We start from the raw sequence: 17,231 nt of genomic DNA, 5'->3' as shown, positions 1-17,231 counted from the left end.
CACATGTGTTTAATACTACATGAGCAAGGTGGAACACAGTGCTTTCATCACTATAAGAGCAGACCGCTCCGAAGATGTGAAGCTTTAGGATTCATCGTCTGTGACATTTCCTGCGGACTTTGCAGAATGAAATACTGTATTGTTTAACAATAGAACAAGAGTGATTATATCGTTTTCTATTAAAAAAAGATGGGTATTAATTACACGCAGGCTAGAATATGTCAGAGATGCCAAGTCCAATTATTTCAACGGCGCCTCAGAGATGGATATCAAGTGTCAGTCGTATTGGACTTTTGAGAATTGAGAAAAGCGGCATGCAGAGATTTACGGTCCTTGTTCTCTAATCAGACAAATCCATGCCTGTAGGAGGAGTCTGTCCTCGACCAAGGCCAGACTAGTAATTCAGCAAACATACATGCAAAGAATAAACCCAGAGATTTGACGCATGAGAATAAATAGTCTGGAAAAACATCCATGTCTAGCTACAGCTACCATCTTTGAATATCACCGGCTCGCCTCGGCGCTGAAGGCCTCTCCGCTCTGCTCTCCTGCACCAATCTGCTGTCTTGTTAAACATGAGCATTATGTCTGTTCTGATTGCGTCACACCGGCAGCTCGGCCTGCTTCACTGTGCTCGGCAGCTGTTTGGCGGTTGAAGGATTTAGGCCTGGTGTTAAGAAACATGTTTACAATCCTCCCTAAATCTGACACGCTTTGTCATCAAATCTGTAAACAGAGACGCGTGGTCAAATGAACGCACGCACACAAACACACACACTGGAGATCAGCTTACTGTTCAGCACTGTATCCCGTTTTAGCATTACGCATCTGTTTCTCTACTGGAAATTACAGCTCAATATGTACCTATAGGCATGTGTGTATATTGAATGTACTGTATGAGCTGCAGAAGGAGTCTGATGTATCGAAATGTTTATTTTCTCATTATTTACAGTGTTGTTTTTTACTCTCTCTTTCTTTGTCTCTTATCTTCCTTCTCGTGTCAGGCGCGGGCGTTCCCCAGTTTCAGCCCATCCAGCTGAACAGCGGCTCTCGTGTGCAGCTGCTGAGCAACGGTTCGCTTCTGATCAAACACGTGCTGGAGGACGACAGCGGCTTCTACCTGTGTAAGGTCAGCAACGACGTGGGAGCTGATGTCAGCAAGTCCATGTACCTCACCGTCAAAAGTAAGAGCCTGCGTCTGATGCACGATCAATATTAGCTGATGGGCAGTAATCATTGTGTCTTTTAATGTCTGGGCTGGTGCAGCAACAAGCAGCCGTTAAAAAGGATTTCCAGCTGCGAGATTTTACAGATAGCTATACTACTCGTAAAGTTGATCGGCTAGACATTAACTTTAAAAAAAACAAAAAAAACATGGAAGGAAGGGCATCAGCAGATTCAATAGACAAGCTGTGCATAAGATAAACGGAGTCTGAGAGTTAAAGATTCTTGTCACTATCCATCCAAAGCAACATCTCACTAGCTTGTGATGAGCTTCAGCTAAATATGAAGCACTTAATAAGTTTAGAAATGATTTAAAGTGGTTTTGAGCCTGACTTCCTTACTGGCCAAAATGACAAAAAAACAAACCATTATTTAGTAGAATTTTCTGCTCAAACCTAAAATCTATATGCAAACAGCTAGTATATCTAAGCACGTTAGTGTTTTTGTGTCAGTGGGTCTCCTGCCTCCAGTGAGGCATTAGCATGTAGCTCCCCTATAGCGCTAGGAGTGGCTCCTCATTTTCACGGCGCTGAGATGCGAGTGGGGCTTATTCTCCCTGTGCTACTGTTATCAAACCGGATCACGAGGAGCCCTGCTGACATGCAGCCCTCCCTCTGTCTCCCTCGCTCTCTCTCTCTCTCTCTCTCTCTCTTCCTCTTTCTCTCTCCTCACCAAGTCTGAGATACTGAACACAAATGTGAAAAAGAGAACAAGAACCTGACACATCTGACTTGTTTTAAGTGATGTAAAGGAAGTTGTAACTAACTCTGACTTCTGACCTCTCTATGAAACGGGAAGCCAACAAAATAATCTCCTTCTGGATAAATCAGCACTTGTTATCATTAATATCAGCTGGCATTGCAGTGGGTTTTCATGTGTCACTGTAATTAAGCCTCGCAGTGTACAGGGTTGGGAGCTGCCACTGTGTGAAGCTGCCAGGGTTCAGGCTCAGAGAAGAACATGCTCTCGGTGTTTTCATAGGTCCGTTTGCTGACTGTAGCACCCAGTTGCTATGCAGCAAGTTGACCTATGGCTGTACTCACCTTTTTTTCTTCCATTGTTCGCAAACACCGTAGCTGCAGCTACAGAAGACTCAACTCTCTGTAGCATATCTAACGCCAAACACCAAACAACGATGTTTTAAGACATTGTTTATTGATTTCAACGAAAGCAAACAAGGTCTTGTCTCGCACAGTGTGCATTTGTTCATGCGAGTGGTCTTTTACTGTATTTACTGAACTCCACTATTCCAATGAGTCCGTCAGAGCCAAAGAGAAGACTCGCCTCAAACAAGTTAGAGTGAGATGATATAGATCAGTTTTCAACCAGTTTATGTGCATCTTGTAATGATGTGGGGGATAAGGGCAGTATGAGGAGTATACTCAGATTGAATGCATAGTTTCGGTTACATTGCTCTTTAAAGTCAGTTGTATCAACTACCAAAGTAGATGAGAGAGAGAGCGAGAGAGAGAGCGAGATGTTTGACCCGCCGAATGCACTCTGCTGTTGCTCTAGGCTTCAGTTTCATGCTGTACTCGGCTCTATCAAAGGGAATTTTGACAGCTTTAGTGCTAAATAATGTAAGCTTACTTCTCATAACTAATAGTTTCATTAACATGAACCGTAATGTTTACATTATTTACTGCTTTTATTATTTATATCGTTTCCTCCCTAAAAAAGGTTCGAGTACATTTTCATTCAAATTATATTTTTTATTTTCTTACCACAAGTTGAACATGGATACAAACACAGTGAGCGGAGTAGAATATTAAATCAAAAACTGTAGTTCATTGCTTGTCAGTTACTTGCTCTCTTTATATGTAATATGCACACTGACTCTATACAGTATCTGTTCTTACTGCCGAAAACAATACTGACCTTTTTTAATCCTGGCAGTATTGCCAAGAGCTTGAATTTCATCTCACATTTCCCACGTAAAATCATGTTATTCAGAACCACCGCTGTCTCATTGGATTTGGCGCTTTATGCAGAAGTATTTACATGTTTAGTTTATTGAGCCTTTGCTGCATATAATTATGGTTATTTGAAGAACTCCTGCTGTTAAAACATTTGAATATCATGTTTACTATTTTTCAAATATGCAGGATTCCCTTTAGCAGTCATCTATAAGTGAATACACTTTTCCTGGAGCCTTGGGCTCTTAATTGCAAAATATAGTGCTGCAGGAATGACATATTTTTGTCGGCGAAACCGGAAGCATCCCACTGGTTCCCTCAACAGAAATCCAAAAGCAAGATCCTTTTTAAGCGTGAATGAAATCAATAGAAGTAAGAAGCTAATGTTGGGCAATAAACAAACTACAACACAGTCACGTGAGTGTGAGTATACACACGAGGCTGTAAAGACGGGCTTTTGTAGCCTCATTTTCAAAATTCATGAGTGGTCTTTACTGACGCATTTGATATAATAGAACAAAACATTAACATCTCATAAGCTTGTGTTAACCACACTCCTTATTTCACGCATCCAACTATCTATCTAAAATCCCATTCAATGAACCCATTGACTTTGAGACAACGGAACCGGTACCGGTTATGTACCATAACTGTATATAAATAAAATGTTTAAGAGGTGCTGGAATATTTGTACAATATTATTTTATGCGTTTAACTAACATGATATCAATATTTATTTTTTAAATATTCACGGTTATCGTCAATACCGGTATATCGCACCACCCCTAGCTACAATAAACACAAAAATCTGCCTACCAATATCTGCTTATCTCCAGAACCATTGATACTGCTGCTAACATCATGCTAAAAGTTCCCCCATGACATCATCGGAATATGTCATCATTAGTCGCACTGAATAAGGATTAAATACATGCGAACACAGTTCTCTTTTTACACTCTGTCCATTTACTCCTGAATTAAATTTCTCTTGCAGAGTCATTTAAAACCTCCAAGTCATTCATGATTCAGTTAGCATTGACGTGCCGTCCGCACGGCTCCAACAGTTCACAGTACAGGAGCCAGCCGTAAGTTCTCCGGGCCTACGATAGCACCGTGTGCTGTCCTTCCTCTGCTGCCATTGGCTGCTCAGTCATTACATGCTGGCTCAGCCGCATGCTAGTCACTCATCAACAGATCACATTTCATGCCCTTTAAACCCCAAACTGTACTCGTACGCACAAGATGCTTTCTCTAAAAGTGTACTTACTTGCATGAGTGGTTTGAAAAACGGCGATTAGTGTGCTTGTAGTCACCAGCTCCATCATGTCCATTTCTGTGTTTGTGTTCAAACATATTTCTTTTCAAGCACACAGTATGATTGTAATGTAGACATATTTAACTTTTTTAGATTCTGTTTTTTTTATGCATTCTGTTCATTCTGCTTGCACGCAACGAGTGCAAATGTGTGTGTGTTTGTGCGTGTGTGTGTTATGAGACACTAGAACTCTTGAGTGCATTTCAGCCTCATTTAAATCCGTCAATACTTCAATTAGAAGCCGACGAGGGGGCTCAAGGGAAGAGCAGTCCGCATGTTTCTCTGCTTTATTTGCACTCTTTGTCTGTCTTTGTGTCTTACATTTTAAGCAATGCGAGAAAGATTTAAAAAGATAAATGAGACGTTATTTGTTTGATTTTATAGCCTTTTTCATTTGATAGCAGCTGTGTGTGGCCTCCAAGTGTCTAAATATCCCATTGCCAACAAGAAAGCATACATTTATTTACCATTCAGAGATCCCGTTTCAGCTTCATTGACTCACTCTTCCAACAAAATAGTCTTAATCCCAGATGAATATTACAGCATCATATATTTAAATCATTCTACATCCGTCTGCACTGCTCCTCTGTGTGTCTGTGTGCATGTTTTGCTGTTGTCTTCTTTCTTAAATCACAATGTCAACATAGTGAGTCATGTATGGTGTCAAAAGAGAATTGTTCTGGTTGTATACTGACTTGTGTCAAAAAGTGTAAGTAATGGATTAAACAGTGCGTTTATCTGCTCAATAATGTAAGAGGCAAAAGCTAGCATGCCAGTTTAGCCTAAATCTGTTAGCATCATGCTGCTAATGTGACTGCTGGCTCACTTGTAGCCATCAAGTGCATATTTAAAACACTTTTTACAGGGTTCTCATTTTAAAAAGAGTCAGTTGGAAACATTAAAATGTTAACCAGAGCCATTGTTTTCAACTATAAGGAAGTCAACATAAGCTATAGCTAGCTAGCTACATCTGGTAAAATTGTCTGACTAATCGCCCATCAAATAGTGACCAATTCATTTTCTCGCCGTCAAATTAATCACCGAATTGTTGAGCGCTTATTTAATCTGCAAATGCTGAAACAGTTTTAACACCAAGGTAATTGGGGAAAAATGATTTCAGAAGTGTCCGTTTCCATTCAAAAGAGTTTGTGCGATGCCACCGTTGACTCAAATGGTGCTTCAGGTTTAATTATACAACATTTAACCCATCTTAGTATGAGTGAAGCCTTCTCCACACTGCTCAGTGCCTCACCTCCTGTCTGTACCTTCCTCTCTTTGTTCCCCTCCTTCTCCCTCCCTCTCTAGCCTCTCGGCTTTCTCTTTTCTCCCCTGTCTCCATTCTTCCCACTCACACTTTCTCCTCTACCCGCCCGTGTTTTATTACCAGGTCCCTGTAATATCGCTGGATATTAAAAAATATACATCAACCGAGCAATTATGGGCTATCAAAAAGAATAGGTTTAGCCCGGGGCCCTGCGAGTGCTGCACGGTAGATGCATAGAGATGAGATGAGGCCTCACCTCAAGCTCTGGGCCGATGAAGCACAACCAAGATCGGCGAAGATTGTAGGACATTTTAGATACTGCGGTTTCTATCACATGGTAGCGAAGTAGAATGCGCAGACGTTTAGCATTTTCATTGTCAGATATTCACTCACACACACACACACACACACACACACACACACACACACAATCAAGCGGAATGAAGCTCATATTGGCAAGCATGCGCTCATTCAAACCAACATATTTTAAGAGACCTGATTTCACACAGAAACAGATACACACAGATAGACACACTAACACACTGAGTCTGGCATTCTGGCATTGTGTGCCCTTTCTCCCTCGATGAGCAAACACCAGCTTCGTCAGTGTTAACTTGCGCTGCCAAGGCCGCCGATTTAGATGGAGAAAATAGCCCCTGTTAAGGAGCAATAACATTTAGAGAAGGAGCTGAGAAGACTCTTTTAATAGGACTCACTTAAAATTCATAGTTGCTATGCAAAATAAATCAGCGATTTCCTGCGCGGGGGCAGTGGGAAAGGGGATGATGGTGTGGGGAGCGAGGGAGAGGGAGGGGCTGCGAGTGAATAAGTGATGAGGTTTAAACGTTGGCAGTCCCGAGTCTGACACATTTCATCATGCCGGGGGTGGGCTGGGGCTGAAGGTGCACGTACGCGCACACACAAGCGCACACAGGCCTCAATTGTGCGCGCCACACACACACACACACACAAGTAGCTCCCCCTTTTGATTTGTGTTGACTGCATCAAAGACGGAAATGTACTGTGAGAAGAAAGTCAGAAACACGCTGACGGAGTCTGTGTTCATTTGTTTGTGTTGGACTTAGCCGATGTTATTGTCAGATATTAATTTATAACAGATCTACTTATATCAGTGTGTTTTGGCTAAGCCATGCTGGCAGCATTTTAACCATTATATATAAGCTAAACATCGGGATGTCAGCATTGTCATTGTGAGCTTGTTAGCAAGCTGGCGTTAGCATTTAGCTCAAAGCACCGCTGTGCCTATAGCCTACATCCTCACAGAGCTGCTTGCCTCTCAAGTCTTGTTTAAACTCCCAAATATCGGAATCAGAATGAACAAAATCAGAACAGGTCATGCTCTAATACACATGCACATACTCTACAATGTAGATACGTCTTTATACTGTATGTACCACTGAAGTAATGAATAACAGAGCAAGAAACAACCCGTAGCATTTTTCCGCCTGCTTGTGCAGCAGAACGAGTGCAGTTTAGTCTATAGTTCGTGTATTGTCTCACCGTCCTTGCACTCCTAGTACGAGCAAACTGTACCAGACTGCCGCCTGTGTGAAGCCAAAACGAATTATTCCAAAGTTATCTACATGACTGTTTTGACACAGAGGAATACTCTGTGTGTGGGGAAGCATGTGTGTATTTATAAATAGTGGTTGCAGTTGTTTGTGCGTGCCATTGCTTCTGTTTTGGTTTGCATTTGTTTGTGCATGTGCATGCCTATGTTTCATTTTTCCTATTTTGACAGTGTTTCTACACTTGCATACTGTTCGGGTGTGCAAGGTCTCTGTATGTGTCTTTGTTTTTGTATTTCCAGGTGTGCACGGGCGCGTGCTCTTCTGTCGTTATTCCTGCACGTCGGTATATGTTCGAATGCGTGTGTGTCTGTGTGAGACAACAGCACGGCCAGCGGACTTGTCTGCTGCGTATGAATAATCAAAGTGGTCTCTCTCATCATTAAATCATCGCTGTCCTGGTGGGAGCCTGAGGAGGGAGATGGAGTGAGAGAGCGAGGCAGAGGGATCATAGTTAGCGCTGCAGGGGTACATGCTCTCTCTCTCCTCCATCGTGTAGCGTGGCTGAGATGTGTCATGAGCACAAGTCTTTTCTGCTCTCTGTGCTCGCCCACTTAGCTCCCACAGACACACCCGCTCTCGTGCACACACATTCATGCATATGCACACATAGTGCAACACTCATACACATGCACACAGACAGATTATTCAGGAGTGTACAGACGTTCACACACTGACTCAAACACACATATCGCATCTCTTCTTGGAGGAGAAGGCCTCCGACCTCGACTGCACAAGTACCTGCCACATGTGGCCGCCTCTGCTGTCCTTTTCAAAGACACAGTTTTCTAATGAACGTATAGGATTAAACACCAGCCTGTTTGATGTAAATAAAGAGTACCTGACTGATGATGAAAGCCGCTTTAATCAGTATTGTTATTATGTCATTTGTGTCGTGTAATAGGAGTGTTTTTATGGGGAAAGAAACGCCAAAACCCACTTTACAGTTAACAAAGTTAAGTGTCTAGCTTGTAAAGACTGAACCACATCTAATAGGAGAGTGAGTATTAGACTCACGTCTATCAGGTGCACACAAACAGGACTCCAAATGAGTGAAAATGTTGCTCTGGAACTGTGGATGTGTAAAGAAGCAACTGTTTGCCAACAAGCAATAAAAACTTGAAAGGAGTGATAATATGTCAGTGGTGTGTTTATAGCTCGGTTCCACTGCCCCCTAGTGGCCAAAAACATCAATAAATGTAGCTTTAAGTAATTAAGGAAAAATGTTGGAATCATTGTAATCTGAATATATTTGGGTTATAAGACAAGCAATTTGAAAAGTCTCTGTTTTTCACTGTATTCAGACTTTTTACAGACAAAACGATTTTGTGATTAACATGTAAAAAAAACAATTCATCAACAGATTAATCGCAGATAAAAAACAAAAGTGTTAGTCGCTACCGTAGTTTAAAGTGGTGTCTGTTTCGACTTTTTTCTAACAAATAAATGTCTTCAATTTAAGAAATAAATCATTTTAAACTCGATTATTTTAGTGGCCCTGTATTTGTATTCTACATTGTCAGGAACACTATTGGATTTGTTGATGTTGAATCTTCTACCCATTATTTTCTGTCTTTTTCTGACCATCTATAATTACAGATATTCAGTGTTTCTCTTCCTTCTGCAATTTAGAGCCTGATTGTTGCACATCAATGAATGTCATCCTGGCCATTGTAAAATAACACACCTGGAGGGATTTAAATTGCATCTGTCGCACGGAGCTTCGAATTGATTCCCAGGATCATTTTTGCCTCCAAATTTTCGATGTCCATCGACTCATTCAGATTGTCTCAAGTTTAAAGCCATCACACAACTAGCAGCAAAACCTGCATTTCAACATCTGCATGTTATGATTACGTTCATGATGTCCAGACTGATAGAGATCAACATATTCGTTCAGTCTGCTTAAACCGCGGAGGTTAATATAGAGTATTCCAATTCAGAAGCGTCACACTGCAGAGATCATTATACTGTGAATTGCACCTGAAAGTCTCTGTGAGTGTTATAATCGGGAGACGGCTTCATGCCAGTAGAGAGAAAAAGACAGAATGAAAGAAAGCGTGAGTATGAGAACAGTGTGAGTGTGAGTACAGTCTGTGAGTAGTCTGGGTGAGAGACATTCACAACACACACACACACACACACACACACACACACAGGCTAGATGTGTTGCTAATGAGCCTGGTGTGCGGTTACGGCGTAGAGCCAGACCGGCTCCACGCTCAGACCGATGGGAGTTCAGTCAGGAGTCACCACTTTCGTCTCCGTTCCTCTGCCTCATCCTCAGAAAGCTGCACGCTACAGTTCGCTGTCATTATCAAAGCAGGCGCAGGCTTACCTGAAGGGCTGCGTTTCAATCTCTAAGTATTGTGGGAGACAGGTAGACTCAAACATGAGTTCACGATGGTCCCTGGAGTGTTTAAGTGGTTGTCATAATCTCATTTTTTCCTCAGTATCAGACAGAAAACAGAGAATGCATATGCACTGTGTTTTTTCAAATGTTTGATTTGATTTTAAATTTTGATTTCTTAATATGAAAGTGTCCCTTGGTAGAAGGCAAAGTAGATATACTGTTCCTAAAGGTGTTTGTTGTCTATCTAATTGTCTACATCTTCAGCAGAAAATGTGCAAAATAACTGTTTTAACTGATTTATTCTTTTCTTTTCTTCTCCCCCTGTTCTTTTTTATTCTTACTCTCTCCCCCTCAACGTCTGTCACCTCCGTCCAGTCCCGGCCATGATCACCTCCTACCCCAACACCACTCTGGCCACGCAGGGCGAGGAGAAGAAGATGAGCTGCATCGCTCACGGGGAGAAACCCATCATGGTGCGCTGGGAGAAAGAAGAGCGCATCATCAACCCGGAGACCAGCCGATACGTGGTCACCGTCAAAGAGGTGGCTGACGAAGTCATCTCTACGCTGGTGGTGAGTGCTCAGCATCACCGTCATGCAAACATGTTTTTAAATCTCATTTTGGGGAGTGCACAACCGTCTGCCATTTTTTAAGTCTTTATATATTTATTTATATATTAAGAGGATTTTGTCCCCTTCTCAATATTTACGTTGCCCATCCTCCTTTTTCAAAAATCAATTGTTATGAAACATCATTTTAGATTCCTAACTAACTCTCTGCCCCCCCACCAATGCCCTGCATATGTTGTGTCTCTCTGCAGATTATGCCAACCGTTCGTGAGGACTCAGGCTTCTTCTCCTGTCATGCCATCAACTCCTTCGGTGAGGACCGAGGCATCATACAGCTGACAGTGCAAGGTAAGACTCAGTTCAGCTGGAGGCTTTTTCACTGGCTCTGTTTCGAAGAAATCCCCCATCCGGAGTAGTAATATCGTCTGTCCTTTATTACTTAATATACATTCATTTATTAATTGAACTGCCGCACAGTGTGACTCCTGCTCTTTGCAGACTTACCCATAAACTGTCACAGGGGAAATCTCAGACAGAGTAAAAACGATACGTCTGTGTGGTCTGCCTGCCGTCCCCTTCTATTTCAGGGCCGCTGCGATAACTCTGTTGTGTTCACACTGTTCCTCAGAACCACCCGACCCTCCAGAGGTGGAGATCCGCGAGGTAAAAGATCGGACCATAGCTCTCCGCTGGACCATGGGCTTTGACGGCAACAGCCCCATCACAGGATATGATATTGAATGCAAGAACAAATCAGGTAGACACAAGTTGAAGAAACGGCGGGTTCACGTCCATGTAACAATTCATTCTGAAACGTGGCTTCACAGAAAACGAGAGAGCCAGATGTTACCATCCATTCTCTCCCTCCGTTTGTTCTAGCGTCATGGCTATCAGCCCAGGTAACCAAAGATGTGTCACCGCAGCTCAACCAGGCCACGATTATTGACCTCCACCCTTCGTCCACTTACAACATCCGCATGGTCGCCAAGAACATCATCGGCAACAGCAACCCGAGCAACGAGCTCACCATCACCACTGATGAAGCAGGTAAGTCACGAGGCATTTTACCTGCTTTTTCTTTCACAGTTTTACTTCATTCGAACACAAAGTTCACAGTCAGAATAGAATTGCTACTGAAAAGCATCTGAACATTGCAGACAGAACGGAAGTAAGTAGTCTAACTACAGTGCCCCTAACATAAAATGAAACTCCACTTTCTCCATATCACACTCTTGTTAAATTGTTAATTTGGTTATTATTAACTTTACACTGTCACTAAGATTCATTTTAATACTTTAACTCTGCTCTGTAGAGGATTGTCACTTCGTCCGAATGCTGCGTTGGAAAGAAACTCCTCATCTTTAGTGTCTTTTTCCTCCTCTTGGCCCTCAAACCTGTTGAGTCATCTTGCACATAATTATTTTATGGTTGTTTGAAATGGAGGCCATCATCTCTTACACGTGGGGAAACAGATCAGTTCACTGTAGCTTTTAGTCGTCTCTATCAGTGTTCACTTATCTTCTATTACCTGTAATGATCCCCCTGCAGGCATACCAGCACATTAAAATGCCCCATTTGATTGGATTCATTGCTAAAACAAAGTCATAAACTTCAAATTAAATAAAACATCTATCATTTCTCACATTATTTTGAAGGTTAAAGTTGATGACGTTTTTTTTAATTGTCATTAAGTTGAGGCGGAAACTGCAAGGTAGATAAATGAGCAAGTGCACGAAGGGAAAGTCATTCTTAACTCAACAGCACCATCTGGTGGAAGTGGACACGAAGTCTCTCAGTGGTGGATCGTCGCTTTCATTGTGAATACAAGCCTGCAGTCATGATGAATGATGTGCTTTATGTGCAGCTCCTGATGGCCCACCACAGGATGTTCTTCTGGAGCCCACCTCCCCGCAGAGCATCAAAGTTTCCTGGAAGGTAAAGTCCAAACGTTGTGGATTACTGATTTGCTAAATATTAGGAATTAAACGTTAACGTCATGAATATGATGATTGATATTTCATTTGCAACAGATCAAGTCAATCTGCATTCATTTGCAGAAACATCCCATGTGTCAATGTTCTGTTTGTTTTAAATTTGGTGTTTAATGTTTGGATAGTTTGTGTTGAAGTCACTACAGCTGATGGACTACTTGCCGTTTTCTCTCCTCCTCCTCCTCCTCCTCCTCCTCGTCTTGCAGCCTCCCCAGAGGCACCTGCAGAACGGTGTGATCCGCGGCTTCCAGGTGGGCTACAGGGAGTACAGCCCCGGTGGCAGCCACCAGTTCATCATCATCAGCCTGGACACCACAGGAGACACCACAGAGAGCATCGTGCTGGACAACCTGAAGAAGTTCACTCAGTACAGCGTGGTGGTGCAGGCTGCGAACAGGGCTGGCACCGGGCCTTCCTCGCAGCAAATCGTCACCAAAACCCTGGAGGATGGTAAGGGGGGGGGGGGGGGGGGGGGTGCGTGGGTGGATCTGATGTGTTATATATGTGTTACTGTAAACGTCCATGTGTCCAAGACAACGTGTCCCTGTTGAGGATCTTGTAATACACATAGTTTTTTATCTATAATCTTTTATTTTGTGGACTACTTGCTGTTTGACTTGGTATTTTGAACCACATCTCTGTTTCATCCGCCTTTGAGATGCGATGGCTCTCAACACATCTCTAACATATTCTTGTGGAAAGGCTCCCCTCTGCTGGATATTTGTAGAATTACACCAGGCAAACAATCTTTAGTACTATTCCGACAAAGTCTTTGATTAAGGAGGACATGTCGGCTGATTTTACAAAAAGTTTTGTTTTTTTATCTCTATTCTTTATTCACAATAAAATTATGAATTGGAATACCTTTAAAAAATGTATCCAACTTAATTTAGCTGCTTATTAAGATCTTTTCACTCACAGTAAACATCATAGTTGCAGTTGTCATTATTTAGGACATTTTAAACAACTAACACATTCAACCATTTTATAATTGAATATCTGTTGTCACTGATGTCTCCTCTGGTTATTACACGATTTATTTCTCTAAATAAAGAGGACCAGGATGCGAGGGCTTTTTCATCGTTAGACGTGGAACAAAAATGACTTATGTATCCAAACGGATGTTCCAGATGTGTCAACAGTTCATTTTTAAACTCATTTGTTGAATTGCCTCAATGAAGGTACCTGCACAGGCAGTCACTTGCGTGCCACTCCAATAGGCCTTCATTAAGCCCCCCCCTTGTGTCCCTGGTAGTGCCGTCTCGGTCTCCTGAGAACGTCCTGGCTGTGGCAAAGTCCCCAGAGGTCATCTCTCTCTCCTGGATGCCTCTACCCAGAGAGGCTCTCAATGGAAACCTGCAGGGGTACAGAGTCATCTACTGGGCCAACCTGCCCGACGGAGGTATTACCAGCAGCACACCCACACAATGATATGATTTGTTAATCGATGCCGTTTACTTTGCCATTCAAGTCCATTGTTTCCTTCACCTGACTTATCAATAATTCATGTTTGTCGTAACGCTGTTGATCCACTAGGGGGTGCTGTGGTGTTGTTGTCCATGCTGTAATATGCTGTTGTGAGTTGAAGAGCTGTTGTAACTTGGATAATTCAAATCTCCTGTGTGTGCTCTTCATATAATTTAGCACTATTTTTAGAGCTAAACAGTTATTTGCTAATAAATGACCAACAGTAGTTGATCTCTGTGGAGCAATTGTAACACATTCTACTGTTTATCTGACTCTATCACTTTAAGTGTGATTTCCACCAACTAATTTGCACTTACAATATACATTGATTTACATTTGAATCTACATACTTGATGAACAACATCTGACCTTTCAATACGTGCCTGTATACGTGACTGTATGAGATGTTTTACTGGTGCTGAACAACAGTGGAAATAGAAAGTCTGCATTGCACAGATGTTTGTGGTTCTTCCTGTGTTAAATGTATAACGGGCTGTAAAGCAGTGAACCCACCCTGCAGTCTGACTGGTCTCTCCATCAATAATTCACAATGCAATAAGCCAGTGAGGCCCATTGCCTCAGCTCTGAGTGACAGGACACAAGGGAGTAGAGAAATCACAGCAGTTATGAAAAGTGACATCTCTTAACACCTGCGTTTTATTTTTGTTGTTAAAATACTTCATTATGCAGAGGAGTGCTTCCCATATATCTGCCCTACTGTACATTCATTTGTACATTAATTCACTCAGCAGAGTGGAGTAAAAGTTTATATTTCATTACAGGAAACCAACATTTGGATAACGTTTGAACGCTGAATTAACTGTTGTTGGTATAAATAACCACACTAAGCTGCAGCATACCACTCGAGTGCGTACCAATTTTGATACGCAGGCTTATAAATGTGCCTCTAATCCTGTGTCAGAACTGGGAGAGATCAGGAATGTGACCACCAATCAGCCGTCTCTGGAGCTGGACGGATTGGAGAAGTACACCAACTACAGCATCCAGGTCTTAGCCTTCACCAACGCTGGCGATGGCGTCCGCAGTGAACAGATCTACGTCCGCACTAAAGAGGATGGTATGATACATAACCAGATATAACAGACACAACACACTCAACCCAATATCCAAGTTCTTACTGGTAAACCATGTTTGAGTTGCAATTTAAAAACATGTAACACAAAAGCAACAGAGTAAAGTTAGTGTAACATGGTGCTGTGTAGTGGAGGAATATGTATTGACCACTTTTAACACAAACTCATCATGGGATATTTAATCTGCTTATGCTTTACAGTACAATACATCACACGCTGTATTTCAGTGTGATTTATACGTATACAATAAGATGCATATTCAGTATGTTTGTCTCGGCTCTTCTAAGCCCTGCACTGTTCTCTCCTTCCCCAGTTCCTGGTCCTCCAGCGGGGGTTAAGGCTGCAGCCTCCAGCAGCTCTGTGGTGTTTGTCTCCTGGCTTCCTCCCCTCAAACTCAACGGCATCATCAGGAAATACATCGTCTTCTGCTCCAACCTGCATCCGATGGTAATAGCATTTGTGTACCAAAAGATATTCAGTGGACTTTAAAAAAAATACATGTTCAGTTTATCATTGCCTGTCCAGGGAGTAGCTCAAAACGTGCCGTGCTGCGACGTGACGCTTTGAATCAGACCATCTGTATGTTATGAAAAGCAGACATCTGTTCCCAAATGGCATTTCTCTGGACTTCACTGCTGCTGCCCAATGATACATGAATCTCTCTCTCTCGTTCTACAGGTGATGAGCGAGTTTGAGGCGTCCCCGGATGCTTATTTCTACAGGATCCCCAATCTGGCTCGAAACCGGCAGTACAGTATCTGGGTGGTGGCTGTGACGGCCGCTGGTCATGGCAACAACAGCGAGAAGATCACAGTGGAGCCTCTGGCCAAAGGTACACCACCCGAACAGAGCTGGCCTTTGATGTCGTTCAGACTCGTACAGTCATTGTACAGGGCACTTTTATTATTAAATTGTATAAAATGGTATTGCTTTATATGTTTTTCTTCTGTGTGCAACACAGTAATGCTTACAGTAACACACTTAAACGTGTGTTGTTAATAACAGTTCATTGTTCCTGGAATGTTTTCATTCAGGTATAAACACGTAATTGTGAACATGCAATGATATCAAGGTCTCTTTTAGGCAACGAGAACGGACACCAAGAATATGTGTTAATCACATGAAGTACTTTTTTATGAACCAAAGGAATTTGCAAACCTCTGTCTTATTTTCTTGACCACAGCGCTGTGTGTGTTTGTGTGTGTTTGTGTGTGTTTTAGCTCCAGCCAGGATTCTGACCTTCAATGGGACAGTGACCACTCCCTGGATGAAGGACATTGTTTTACCATGCAAGGCTGTCGGAGACCCTCCTCCGACCATCAAGTGGCTCAAGGGAAAGTAAGTCGCACACAAACAATCGTGTAGCGCTGCTCAGCACAGATAGAGAATCAAGCAATGTAGCGGTCTGTTTCATCACGTCCTGTAGAAGTAAAGCAACAACCATTGTTCCCGTCTGTCTCCAGCACCAATGGAACTCCCACGCCCGTCCTTGTGGACGGTCGCCGTAGTGTCCATGGCAACGGCAGCTTCATCATCCGCACGGTGAAAGCAGAGGATTCTGGGAACTACAGCTGCGTGGCCAGCAACAACTGGGGGTCAGACGACATCACACTCAACCTGCAGGTCCAAGGCAAGTAGTGTTGGAGCACACATTCCAGAGCCATAATGTTGCACCAGGCGACAGATGTATGTCAGGATTTGGGCTTCGACAAGGTTTCGTTTCAACGTTCAAGGCACAAATATGAAGCGGAGAGTCTGGGGGTCCTCTCTTAGGAGGTTTTCAGCATCAAACACATCATTCTGTGGTGGAAATGTCTTTATTTATCTCAAGTAAAACACAAAATTCAGGCAACAGATGACAATTCAAAATATAATAAAATGTAATGCAATAAAGGCTCTCAGGCATTCTGTATTGTTTTTAAATATCTATTCTCCTATAGATCAACTTCTGTCATTTAATGTTATCTGGGTCACCACATGTCGGCATTATTTACTCTTCCCTCCTATTTGTTGTCTTTTGTTTGGGGAAGTAAGCTTTTTTAATACTGCATGTGTCAGCTTTTCACCTCAATGACACCTACAGTACTTTTAATCAATTTGTGAACCCCTGGACTTTAATAGTTTCAGCAAGATTTCTGCTGATGTTCAAAACTTTCTGCACATTCAAAACATGCTAAGTCGCAATATTTGGAGAAAAACGTGAATATAAAAAGAAACCAAAAGACAGTGAACAAAACCTCAGTAAATGTTCGCGCCACCTGGTCCAGGAGTGTGTCCCAACACTCAAAGACACGAGTCAGTTCAATACGAATACTAACCGCGCGGTTAACTTTGTTTGTCCTCAGTCCCTCCTGACCAGCCGCGCCTCACAGTTACCAAGACTACCGCCACATCAATCACACTGTCATGGATACCTGGAGACAACGGAGGGAGCTCCATCAGAGGTGAG

General features: G+C 42.5%; 1 protein-coding gene across 6 annotated transcripts in view; it reads left to right on the top strand.

Moving 5' to 3' along the window:
- The window catches only part of dscamb (Down syndrome cell adhesion molecule b), a 104,653-nt gene that overhangs the window by 74,499 nt on the left and 12,923 nt on the right, over positions 1-17,231 (top strand). For all 6 annotated transcript variants that reach the window (XM_079272175.1, XM_079272174.1, XM_079272172.1 and 3 more), the window contains exons 11-24: positions 1,005-1,184; positions 10,037-10,233; positions 10,482-10,578; positions 10,859-10,987; positions 11,110-11,277; positions 12,095-12,165; positions 12,428-12,671; positions 13,477-13,623; positions 14,611-14,766; positions 15,096-15,229; positions 15,461-15,614; positions 16,003-16,120; positions 16,246-16,412; positions 17,128-17,226. In XM_079272175.1, the coding sequence (XP_079128301.1) occupies positions 1,005-1,184; positions 10,037-10,233; positions 10,482-10,578; positions 10,859-10,987; positions 11,110-11,277; positions 12,095-12,165; positions 12,428-12,671; positions 13,477-13,623; positions 14,611-14,766; positions 15,096-15,229; positions 15,461-15,614; positions 16,003-16,120; positions 16,246-16,412; positions 17,128-17,226 (2,061 nt within the window). The remainder of the gene's footprint in view (positions 1-1,004; positions 1,185-10,036; positions 10,234-10,481; positions 10,579-10,858; positions 10,988-11,109; positions 11,278-12,094; positions 12,166-12,427; positions 12,672-13,476; positions 13,624-14,610; positions 14,767-15,095; positions 15,230-15,460; positions 15,615-16,002; positions 16,121-16,245; positions 16,413-17,127; positions 17,227-17,231) is intronic.

The sequence above is a fragment of the Melanostigma gelatinosum genome (assembly GCF_949748355.1).
Source record: "Melanostigma gelatinosum genome assembly, chromosome: 7".
Lineage (NCBI taxonomy): Eukaryota > Metazoa > Chordata > Actinopteri > Perciformes > Zoarcidae > Melanostigma > Melanostigma gelatinosum.
This window is presented reverse-complemented; position numbering and strand designations above follow the sequence as displayed.